Source organism: Oryza brachyantha, chromosome 11 (genome assembly GCF_000231095.2).
Source record: "Oryza brachyantha chromosome 11, ObraRS2, whole genome shotgun sequence".
In the NCBI taxonomy this organism is placed as follows: Eukaryota; Viridiplantae; Streptophyta; class Magnoliopsida; order Poales; family Poaceae; genus Oryza; species Oryza brachyantha.
Genome location: NC_023173.2, coordinates 1543431 through 1556805, shown reverse-complemented (window position 1 = coordinate 1556805; position 13375 = coordinate 1543431). Strand labels below are relative to the sequence as shown.

Here is a 13375-nt window from a genome sequence, read left to right as displayed (position 1 = left end):
GTAAAATTCGATAAAGTCTTATTTTCACTATTTATTTTGCCTGACATATCTTTTTGTATTTTTTTCATATAAATAGTATTATTTAACAAAATCCAAATTGACAAGCTTGTCTTATGTAAACAGATCACCAATCAATTAGTGTTTTGGAGGTTCTGGAGATGGCCTAGCTTGGAAAGGTTCTTTGCTAGATGATCATGCTGTGTACCATAGGTTCATAGTTGGCTGCGTGCATCGTGTGATGCAGACGCTGGGATTTTTATTCCACTATCTAAAAGAATGAATCAAGAATGTGGGAAAAATGATGTAGCACAATAGTGTTATGTTGATTTTCATTGTTTCCTAAGGAGAGATCACTTTTATTGTTAACTTTACTGCACGGCAATCAAAATCATGCCATCAAAACTTAATTTTTGTCTTTCTTTAGATTCAAAATTTTTTTTAAGACTTTTTCCACGTAGAATAACATCATTTATAGACGAAAATTTTTCTATAACTAGATTAATTTTCCCTTAATCGTGATCTCACGCCTCTTTGATATGATAATTTGCTATGCACTCTATCATAAAAACCTACTGGTACATTAATATATTCGTTACTTTATTATTCTACATGTTGAACTATAGACGGTAAATACCGAGAAAAGGTGACAAAACAGATCCTATCCACAGACTCCCATCTCGTTCTTCAACTTCACTAATGGACTTGAACACCTTCCGAGCAGCACCATGAACACTAATCGCCTCTATGGTCTTTCCATCCTCACTCAACCTTAGAGCTATCACCTGATGGCCAAACCCTGTCAAGAAGGATGAGATGCGTTGAATGCGTTGAGCAGGTAGCTTTAAGATCAATCTCCTTAGCCAAGGGTAAGAAATTGACCACTCAGCGATCTTCCCTCTCTTGGCATGGAGGCCAACCCAGAACCCTCCTCTAGGGCTCATCTTGATGTTGTCTGGAAACCCAGGCAGCTGCACAACTTCTTCAGTAGTTGATGCTTTTGGTGTTTTAAGCCAATATCTTAAGATCTTGCCGGTCGTGGTTTCTGCGAGTAGTAGATAAGAACCATCGTTGCTCATAGCTAGGCCGTTCGGGAAACATAGTCCATCAACTAAGACTTCAACCTTGTTTTCCTTTGGATCATATTTCAGCAATCTCCCGGTGTTGTCACCCGTTATCACTATGTTCAAGAACTCCCTGAGATAATTTTTAGTTAAAAGATTATTTTCAGAGTAACAAAGATGTATTGTTCATGTAAACAAGTAGCATGCCAAACGGATGAGTGATGGAAAATAAAATTTAAAATTTCGATTCGTCCATATATATACCTTCTCTGAAACCTTGTACTGGTCTGGGTGAAGTAGATCACTCCAGTTTCATGGTCAATCTCGACTCCATTGGCGAAGCTGAACTGGGTGGCTGGCCACTGAGGCACAAGCGGCCTAGACACGTTCTCGCCGGGGCTCACCACTCTGAGCCCAAGGTATGCGTCTGCGACGTACAGCTCGCCGGTCTTGCCGTTGAACTTGAGGCCCAGCGGACGCCCACACTCCTGCTCCCGTTTCGTGTCCTTCGATCCTCTGCAGCTGCCCAACCTGCAGTTCTCGTCAACGACCAGTCAATGCATAAATGCATGAAGTTCCCACTATTCAGGACAGAATCATACTATAAATGTTGGCAGGAACAATAGCATAAATGTTAAGCTGAAGCAGCAGCAAAAATGAGTTGAACTGAACAAAAGGAGATGGAATGAAAAATAGCAAAAATGTCAAAAGGAGATGGAATGAAAAATGAGAACATTTGATTATCTGAAGCCGAGTTATACTTATACCATTTTCAGTCGTTTTCCATTGGTGCGGTTTGTCATTAGCAATATTAAGCTCACATTAATCATAATTAATTGGAGATGTGGACAGTGCAACTGTATTTGGTTCTGGATTGGTACAAACGTACCAACAAACCAACTACAATCAAGCATGAAACAACAGAGAACCTGGCAGCTAGCAACACGGGTTAAAACTGAATTGCCCCAAAGTGAAAAGGACAAAAAAAAACACTTACAGCTCCGGCACGGAGCAGGAGTGCTCCACCCACCGGCGCTCCGGCGGCGGCAGCCACTTCAAGACCCTCCCGTCGGACACGCTCGTGTACGGCCCCTCCCCGCCGCCGCCGAACACTATGCTCTCCGGCCCGGCGGCGCCGTCGAGCAGAGGGATCAGCTCGACGTCGCCGTCCCTTATCTCCAGCAGCCTCACGTCGCTCCGCGAGTCCAGCGACAGGACCGCCGCCGCCGCGAAGACGGCGAGCGCCAAGAGCAGCTTGGTGGTGGTGTTCATCGGAGCTAATAGCTATACACTACAGTCAAGCAGGAAGAAGAGTAGAATGGCCCTCTGCAGCGGTGCAGGTAGCCTCTTGGTGAGCTACCCACAAATGGAAGCGTTCCCAACTACGCAGAGCGTGGATCCGTTTTATGCTACTACCTAAAGTGTGTGATTAATTGATCATGCTAGGATAATAAATGCATTGCTATCTCCTATTTACAACCATTAAAAACTGGGTGCATCATTTTTTGGTTTTTAAAAGAAAAAAAAGCAAAATCACATATTTACAAACGAAAAATAATCTACAAATAAAATTATATATATATATGTATATATATGTTTATAGTACATGATCTATATGTTAAAACTGAAAAATAAACTACAGTGAGAAAATCTCAAAATCAATTGTACATATAAATTAAAAATTTAAATTTTAACTTATATAGCAAAAGCTAAAAGACAGATATGGATGAGAAAGATCGAAGACCAGTGTCCGGTCCAATAGTTGCCACTGTGTCCTAGCTACGTGCTGACATGCTACTGTCTCACAGTTGCAACTCACAACTACCTGAAATATATCTCACATTTTTAACGGTTGTTTCACAGTTGGTTTCCTATTATTAATTGTTTGAAATGGAAAGCAGCAGTCTAATCTTAGGTAGATCAACTACCCCTGAACGATGGTTCATGTCCAGCTTTAAAAGAGGGATTTACTGCTGGTACTTTGTAATAAACGTCGATTGAATAGGACGTTCTTTGAGAAGAGAAGAAAAAGTTGTGAAAGGGGCGGATTTATATCTGAATGAAGGGAAGTGACACATATATTTCTTTTGGAGAGCAATCGTTTAAAGTGCACTTTAAATTCAGCGTCCCATATATCAATACACCCCATATCGTGTACATACGAGAACCATTCATCTCAACACTAGAAAAACATGTTTTAGAGAAGACTAAATTATGCACAGAAGAAACCCGTCGAATACGACCGCCATTGGTCTCAAACTAAAATAACGTTATTTTAAGAGAAAAATGTACAGAAGGGAATCCATCGAACACAGTGACTAATGGTTTCAAACTAAAATAACAATTTGCGAAAAAAAGAAACTAAAACAAACATTTCTTAATAAGCATTAAAAAACATTTCTTAGAGGAGATTAAACTATGGATGGGAGGGAATCCATCGAACACGCCAACCATTGGTCTCAAACTAATAAAATAAAATAAAATAATCTAAAGGAAACTAAACTAGGCATGATGAATGATGATGCTCCGCTTCTAGATTGAGAACATCTCCTTGCATTGGAGTTAGACCATGGAACACGGCGCCCATTGATCTCAATCTAAAATAACAATTGGTTTTAGAAGAAGCTAAACTAAACTGCACAAAGAATCCACCGCAACAGAACTCAGTTGCACTTGTTAACTCCAAATGGTGCAGTTACTTCGTAACGTTACTGAATGCGATCCAATATGTTGGCATATGGTCCCCAAGGAGCTGAGCTCTTAATTTTATTCCTTTACCAGTGTAAATGGTACAGTACATGGTAGATGAGGCAATAAGCAAGTTTTCAGTCGATTGGAATCTAGGAAGATAAGATTGATCACCAGTTAGATTCAGAATGCATCTATTTTTATTTGCACTTAGTAGTCGGTAAGCTAATCAAGAAGCTTCCATATGTTGGAAAAGGAAAGAAAACTACACACGACGGTGACCCTGCACGACAACAGAGAAGATAGTGTTGTATTTGGGTGGATGCGAGATGAACCATCGCAAATATTGTTTTCAGTGATATGAGATCCTATCTACCACTACCAGCATCGTGTAATCTTTATCGAAGAATAGTGTAACGGAAGGGTTCCAAAGTGCAAAAGGCCATTGCCAATCAATGGTGTGGTAGCTCTGCTGCTACATAAAGTTTTTAACTTTCGGTACGATATGGGAATAACAGATTTAAGTACAGATGTCAAGAATTTTCATTGCTGAGTAGTAGTAAGTTGGATATGTACTTAGATCTGATTGGGATCACCCAAGGTAAATGCACAACAGGTAGAGGAAACAGTGGTAGTGGATAAATCAATCGCAGGCAGGATCAATCAAACATTCAGCAAAGACAGATAGATGAACAGGGGGAGAGTAGTAAAGCTTACAGTTGCGGTTCGTTGGAGGAGTGGTCGACCCAGCGGCGCTCCAGGGGAAGCCACTTGAGCACCCTCCCGTCCGACACGCCCGTGTATGGCCCCTCGCCGGCGGCGTCGAACGCCACACTCTCCGGCCCAGCCGCGCCGCCGTCGACGGCGATCAGCTCGACGTCGCGCTCGCCTATCTCCAGCGTCCGCACGTCGCCGCCCCGGGAGTCGTCGAGCGACACGAACAGCGCCGCCGCCGCCGCCGCCACGGCGGCCGCGAGCACCACCAGCCTGGCGTTCATCATCAGGAGCTATGCGATATATCAATCGCGATTATTGAATAAATTGCAACATGCATGATGGCTCCAGGTTTAATATTTATATAGATTTATAACAGATATATGATCGATTGTTTGATGAGATTTGGGCACCTTGACATGATATCCCACAAAAAAAAACCTTACTACTGTACTACCACGTCTCGTTTCATAATATAAAATATTTATCTTTTTTCAATATTGGATCATTCGTCTTATCAAAAATTTAATACAAATATAGAAAATAATAAATTATGTTTAAAGTTCTTTTTAATAATAGAGTAAGTCATAAGAAAAAAAAGATATTTATATAATTTTTTGAATAAGACTATTGGTTAAACATTGTAAGAAAAAAATTAAATATATTAGGTTATGAAACGGATGGAGTAGAATATTTTGTTAGCGAGAGAAACGTATTCCGGTATACGTACGCATGGGTCCGTGTTTGGAACGCGTATGACTCTGACTCTATTGCTAGCAGTTGGGATTTGGAACGGGCGGTGACCGGCGCCGAGACGTGAAAAATCTGGTTGCGGCGCGCACGTCATTTTCTCCCTGAAACGCGGGCTAAAACCACAGGAATATAGCCCCGCCCCGGTGGACTCGCGAGCTGATCCAAGGCAGGGAGCTCTGGATCCACGTGCGGCCGCGGCCCGCGAGTGAGTCTCGATCTCCGTTGGTCTGGGCTTCACTTCGCGCGCGGTTGCAGCGGCCTAGTTTTTCTCCTCTGTTGGGCCTCGTACGATGGAAGAGAGCGCGTGTAATAATGGGCTTGGGCTTCCAGAGGCAGCGTTGTGGGCTCAATCAATCAGGGCATCGTGTGAGTTGGATCTGTAGCTTGGAAACAGAGTAAACGGGGGCTCGCTCGGCGCTCGTTTCGAGTGTAAAGAAAGAAAGAAAGAAAGAAAGAAAGCAAACAAGTTTCGTGTGGACACCATGCATGGAGACACCGAGTTTCAGGCTATAGCCCGTCGCTGAAAACCAGCACCAAAGGCTGCATATTTTGTGTCCTGCATGTCTGCCTGCAGCGCGCGGTTTCTAGCTGCTCATCAGCTAAACTCGAGGCCCTGTTTGCAGCTTGTGTGTAGAAAGAAAGGCTACTACTAGAAGAAAAGGGTACTAGGAGAGTACATGAGTGCAGCGTCGTCCTAGAGACGACCACGCACCGGTGGTGCAATGAGAGGTGACATGCATAAAAAGGAAAGGAGAGGCAGCAAAGCAATCAAGGCAGGAAAAAAAGTCGTGGGCTCCTCTCTGTCTTGACATGACACTTCCTCCTCCTGAATACTGCTCGGGCTCGGAAAGTTTTTTAACACATGTGTTACACCCGTTACTTGTATGTCATCTAAATAGTTATTAAAAAATATAAAAAAATTGATAACATAGTTTGATATGAGTTATATCACTCCATCAATATGCAAGTTTAAATTTAACTTCTACAAATTGTAGTAAAAATAACAAAAACAATTATGAATATGCGTATACTTAGTTTTAGTTTTGTTTTTTTTTCTACAACCTGTAGAAGTTGAATTTAAACTTGCATGTTTGTAAAGTGATATAACTCATATTAATCTATCTTGTCAAATTTTTTTATATTTTTTGATGACTATTTAGATTGTATGTAAGTACACGGGTGTATATACATCCGTGTGCTAAAAACTGTTTTCCCTCTGCATCTGCCGTGCATGCCATTTGCATCAGCAGGGCCTGCAGCTATCTGCAGCTGCAGTGCAGCAGCATATATTGGGTTCGTTAATCTTGCAGCATTGCGGTTTAGCAGCTTTTCAGAACGTTTCCACATTCACGATACCCTAGTGCTGCATCCTAAAACATTATTCAATTCCTTTAATCTTCACAAACGCTTTGATCATTCACAATGCCAATGAATTGAACTCGAGTGGTCTCAAGTTAATACCACCTGATCAGCTAGAGCCACTCCTCTAAAAAAAGAAATTACTCCACTGTGTGAGTAGATTCTATATATTTAAGTTTTTATGTCAACCACTAATACTACCTCTTTTCAAAATATAAGCATTTCTCTATATCGTTTAGCATGAATTAAGTATATGTTAAAAGGTTTTTTATTGTCGCTTTAGTGATTTTTTTTGAATTTTGAATTATTAGATTCCATTTCTAAACATCTAATTGACTCTAAAATCATTAATTGGAATGATTTAAAACATGTGAACCAATGAGAAATGCTTATATTGTGATACAAAATTTGAATTCTAGACATATACTAATATTTTAGAACGAATGGAATATTTTATAAGTAATAGATTGAATGCACAGAGCCAACCTAACAAGGATAATATTGTAGGATTGTAAATGGCCTTTCCTAAAAGCTAGCCGTTCAGGTGAGGGGCTCTCCCACTTATATCCTACTTCACACATTGGTGTCCCTTAGCCCTTTAAGGATAATATTGTAGGATCGTAAATGGCCTTTCCTAAAAGCTAGCCGTTCAGGTGAGGAGCTCTCCCACTTATATCCTAGGTCCATTGTCCCTCCACAACCAATGTAGGACTATTCAACAATCTTTTCCTTCACACATGGTCCATCAGGTATACGGGCCCCGCATCTCCGCAGGCACCCACGGTCCATCAGACCTTCACACATTATGTCCATCGGGCCAGAGATGTTAAACTAGCCAGGCTCTGATACCACTTGTAGGATTGTAAAGGGTCTTTCCCACCTCAAAAGCTAGCCATTAAGGTAAGGGGCTCCCCCACTTATATCCTAGATCCATTACCCCTCCACAATCAATGTGGGACTATTCAACAAATACCTCTCCATATATTTCGTACGTGAAAGGTATACACAAAAAATAAATTTGCCATTATAATACCATTATAATTACATCATTGCATCGGTTATATATTTTTTCTCTTCATGCCTGTCTTGTCCCTCGCGAATCAATAGCTCATGTTGCAGTACTTCTATGTATGTTAGGTGCCTCACAAATACCGTAAAATCCTTCTAAACAATAACTCATTTGCCTCTACCACAACATCCAGCTGAAAAGAAAAATGGCGCTAGATCCAGCTAGCTGCAGGCATATGTACTGGTACATATTCTAACAGAGAATGTGCATGATGCCAAACGGAGAATTCGATAGATCGCAGTGATATGATATGACGCGCACAGCAGCGTGTGCGAGGCTGCGAGCTAGGTGGTCCTTCTTGTTTGTGTTCTCCCATTGGCATGGAAATACATACAACTTCACGATATGCACGCACGCATGCATGTTTATATTGTTCTTTTCCCTTTCCTGTTCTTTTCCTCCATCTTCTCTAGCTAGGCGCCACCATCAGGAACAGTCAGGTCAGGTCAAAAGCTTTAAAACACTACTACCAAATGATCAGCTGGAGATAGAATTGAAGTAGCACTATTCCAGCATGGCACAAAGTGATGAGCTATTCCTTTTCCTGCTTCAACAAAAATGGGGCATCTATTCATACCATGCCTCCCTGTTTCACAAACTCTCTGAACAATGAGCAATAAAAGAGATGGAGCATTAGACGCAATGTTCATCTTCATCTATCTCCTTCGTTTCTCCGAGATAAAATATGGAGCTGATCCTTCAGACAGGCCGGATGGAGCTAGCTTGGGTAACACCATTCAATTGATGGGACGTTGGATCACTGTAAAGATTCTCAGCATGGAAACAGCATGTATGCTACTATCTGCAAACAGACAACCAAAAGAGAGAAAGAAGAAGAAGAACAGTGCCACATGCATGTTTGTGTGCACGTACGGTTTGCAAACTAGCTGAAAAACAAAAGGAATTATCGCAGCTTGATCTGACGCTAATTAAACGTTCAGCTGGTGCTAATCGATGAACAGAAGCAGAACTCGCCGTCTTGCAGCAGTCGATCGATACAAGATAGATCCAGATCAGGCTGCTGGTGGTACCAACTAGCAGAGAAAACAGGTGAAGGGGTGAGAGAGTACGACAAAGAAACGATCGATAGAGATAATTGGATTTGTCACGACACAATTAATAAGATGCATTGATCATGGCCACTGCTATATATACAATCAATTTGACAAATCACGAACTGTATACACAGCATGAAATGAAAATGCTGTAGGGCCATGACCCCATGAGAGAGTGAACACAGCTAATTAAGCTCGATCAGCTCATGCATGGCGTTTGTGTGTATGCGAAGGAGAGATAATCATATCGAACAGATCGAGATAGAGTAATTTTCAGAGCAAAATATGATGGGGTCGAGGAGCATGCATGCATAAGAGGACAGGGGCAGGCAAACAGTGGAAATCCAAGGCGGGGAACAGTTGGGGAGGAACCCACCATATGGGAGACCACGCTTTTAATTCGAGGTGTTTTTAACAGTTGCGGTGACTGGTGAGAGCATGGTACCATGGCCCTCGCATCTACAGTAATTTCTACAGCAACGACGAGGGAAAGGTACCGGTACGTCTAGTCTACGTAGTCACAGCCACGCCCACTCAGACCACGTTTGGATGGCGCGGACTTTTTTTTAAGTGTACTTCACATCGAATGTTTTGACACTAATTAAAAGTATTAAATATAGATTATTAATAAAACTCATCACATACTCTGGACTATTTTACGAGACGAATCTATTGAGCCTAATTAGTCAATGATTAGCGAACGTGATGCTACAGTAAACATTTGCTAATCATGGTTTAATTAGGCTTAAAAATTTGTCTAATAAAATAGCATTTGTTTATGCAATATAGTTTTGTTATCAGTCTATATTTAATACTCCTAATTAATGTCCAAACATCTAATGTGATAAGAGACAAAAAAAAAAAGTACATGAATCCTAATTGTTACCTCTATATATATTGATGTGTATAGCTGCATGCCTGCATACAATGTCTCCTCCTAGCTAAACTAGCTGCTCATATCAATGGTAGATTTTTTTGGGCGATCGTTTTATTTAAAATTATTGTGTTAATAGAAAATTATAAGTTATGTTTAACATGTTTTATAGTAAATTAAATCATAACAAAATAATTAATAATTATGTAATTTTTTAATAAAATGCACTATCAAACCTAAAAATCAATGGTATAAAATGAAAAGAAAATAAATGAAGTAATTAACCTACCAGTTTTACTGGTGCTGAGTCACTGCTAAAAAATTAAAGCTAAGATACATGCATGCATGCCGAGCTCTCCAAGGAATCTACTGCAATGCAATGCCTACATGCGGACATATATATCTGCAGTAAAAATCGAAGGGACATAATTGGAGAGAAAAGGCAAGGGGCTAGATATACTCATCTCATATGCTCGATCGACACGTATATATAGCACTGACATGAACTATATACACAGAGAATTGAGTGGCAGGCGGACTGTACAGTGTATATGTATTTGCAGTAGTTTATTATTATATGTATAATTGAGTTATGATAACTAAAAAAATAACATAGAGGCCACAGTAAAACATATCTCACAAAATCCCTCATAATTAAGGATTTTTCCTACAGTCCTAAGGAATACTAGAAAATTTCACTTTTATGAGAAGGAACCGATCAAATCCCTGGACACGATAAAAGATATGCCATGGTTTTGTTTCGCAAATATCAAAAGAGTTTATTTTAAAAAAAATCTAAAAAAATCATGGTGGTATATTGTGATAATCATGACATATTACGTGGTTTTTATAGTAAAACCGTGATTGTCGTTACTGCTAAAATCACCACGATAATTACCCAATATTGGATGATTATCATTTAATATCATGCAGTTTGACCACCTCAACTGCAATGATTTTTCTCAAAAATTAAATTTAAATTTGTGCAATTTCTATGTGATTATCACCGACAATTGCTTCTCTACCGGCGCATGGTTTTAGAGAGAAAAATGTAAGTGAAACCGTAGAATTGATACCTCTCTTGTATTAGTGGTATTGTTTTGAGTGGTATATTGGGCGATTTGATTATGTTATACTTCTACCCGGTAGAATAGGTAGTAAAAACTTTTAGGGAATAAAATGGGAAGTAAGATATATATAATGACATGATAAATTTATAAATCATATGTTAGTTTGAAATATATGAATATGTAAAGCTTCCATCGCAACATCTTGATAAAATATTTCAAATACCCATAAAAATTTAAAAATATATTATTACATTTAGTTTTCACTACTTTATTACCGTCAACGGTACAAGGTATAAAGTATCCTAAAAAAGTAACTTGATCGATTCCCTACTACTGGGTGCATTTCTAATAGCCCTGTAAAAGTCTCGATGCATAAATGAAGAGAATTCCACACACAATTAAAGTTACACCACATGTGTTCTTTTAAAGATTATTGATGAAAAATTATCTGATTTTGTGGTAGGTATTTAATGATTATTGATGAAAGATTATCTAGTTTATAAATATGAAATGATGAACTTCTCTATAAATTTTTTTACAAAAAATATATCAGCAGTTCGCGAAGCGTGCGCGTAAAAGCTGAGAAAAATCTGGCCTAAAGAACGTTTAGCAGTCAATCAGAATTATCTCTTATTTAATTTCTTCATTTGTTTTCTCATCTAAACCAGCCATGTCTCTTTTCCTAATATAACCTTAACTCTTAAAAATGATATAAGTAGTTAATACTTTACAACGGGTGGAGTAACTTTTTATGAGAAAAAAATGAGAAGGAAATTCTGAAGCGTTGAGATGAAGGCTAGGTTCTGTGTGCATGTGATTGGTACAGGTCCTCTGTTCGGTGACATAATTGTATGAGTACTTGTGTACATCATATATGTCATCTGCAGAATTAGGCACCGCACATATTTATATAGTGTACAAAATTGTCTAAATAATATATAATCTACCCAATGAGATAGAGAAGTTGCAACCACAAAACGGATGGGGAATGTGCACCTTTCCACTATTCATGAAAACTCAAATAAAATTAAAATGTGCATATATATTTTAACTTTAGATAACGAAAGCTATATATAGCTATATTTTACGATCGAGACTCGTCGTCAAATTAATAATAATAATAATAAAAGATAAGACTACTACTTATGTATATTGTTTTATTATTTTGATCTCGTTTATGTATACAAATTAAATAAAAAAAACATTGGTACTACTTCTATATGTTAGTAAAAGGAACTGATTCTTATCGTATCTTCCATTTTTCTATCTTGAGAACAAATATCCTTGTTATATACTCCGGCCTCCGTATTTTAATAGATGAATTGTTGACTTTTTTATATGTGTTTGACTATTTATCTTATTTAAAACATGCAATTATCATTTATTTTGTGATGATTGAATTTTTACTAGGTATATTTTAATTATAACTTATATTTTTTTGCGTATTTCACACAAATTTTAGAATAAGACTAGTTAAACGCGTGTCAAAAAGTTAATAGCGTCATATATCTAACATAAGTCGAGGGTATATGAGACAATAAGAATTTCACAATGTACTCCAGTGTGCTGTACAATACACTCTCTAGTTTTAAATATTTGTTATTTGATATTTAGTTATTTTTTAGCTCTTATTGTTCATCCTTTAAAAAAAATATACTTAGAGCATGCCATGCTAGCTAGTACTGTGTGTTGTGCTATAAATATTAACTACTATATGCACGCAACTTTAATTAACTGTAATGTAACCACTTAGAAAGTTATTAATGGTCGACAAAATGGAAACATGGATGATCAATAGTGCCAAGTTCATAAACAAGCATTATTCTTTGGAGCATACACATGTGTGTTATTGCATTACATCCAGATATATACACTATATTTCAAATAATAGTAGGAACCTACAATCTAGGTTGAGTTACAACAATACGTAAACTGTTTCTCTCGAGCGCACACACGTACACATTTTCTTGTCAAATTTTGTCTTCTCCCCTAAGAAATTGTTGATTCGACTTGACAAAGCATGTGTTGCATTAACAGATCCTATTCAAAATATATCTCATTTAATTGGTGACAAAATTCGCTCGATATCATGGTTTCTCAGATCGTCCAGAAACATAAGAACATTCATGTAGAGTCTGAAATCTGTCCAAGATTATAAGAGCATCCTTACATATCTTCTCATCTCAACCGCTCACAGTCACAGTCCCCATCTAATTTTTCTACCTACTTTTTTATCCCAAGGAAATGCATATATTTCTCACCTCAACCTTCATTTTTCCAAGAAACTCTTGACACCTAATAATATTCTAAGACGAAACGAGTAGTTTCCTATTATATCGAATTGATGCAAGGGTATAGTAGCGAAAATATGTTGTTAGTGACTATACATGGTTACATTTTAATTATATACACTCCTTTAATTAAAAAGTAGTGGCCACCACCACCACCACCTACTAACTCCCGAAAATTCTGCATAGGCATGTTTACACATATTTAAATGGTTTACATAGAAGGAAGGCTATAATACTCATATTTACACATTTTAATAAAATGAGAAAAGTGCATAGGCATGTTTGACTACCACACAATCAATTGTATATATATATGACACTATTACTCCTCTATATAGCATACAACTCAGGCCGCGTTTGTTTGATGGTTACTTATCTGGCGCGAAAAATATAGTAATAGATTAGTTCATAATTAATTAATTATTAGTTATATAAAATTTA

At 38.3% G+C, this 13375-nt stretch overlaps 1 protein-coding gene across 2 annotated transcripts; it reads right to left on the bottom strand.

The window, feature by feature from the left end:
* Positions 1–506: 506 nt before the first annotated feature.
* On the bottom strand, positions 507–4792 carry LOC102716256 (protein STRICTOSIDINE SYNTHASE-LIKE 10-like). 2 transcript variants are annotated; one of them, XM_040528777.1, is made up of 3 exons: positions 4467–4792; positions 1326–1592; positions 507–1194 (listed from the first exon to the last, which is right to left on the bottom strand). In XM_040528777.1, exons 1-3 carry the CDS (start codon positions 4748–4750, stop codon positions 618–620), a joined length of 1128 nt encoding a protein of 375 aa, XP_040384711.1. In that variant the 5' UTR covers positions 4751–4792; the 3' UTR covers positions 507–617. The 2 variants fall into 2 exon arrangements, with proteins under 2 accessions (XP_040384711.1, XP_040384713.1); XM_040528779.1 differs by lacking the exon at positions 4467–4792 and adding an exon at positions 2059–2439.
* Positions 4793–13375: the final 8583 nt, after the last annotated feature.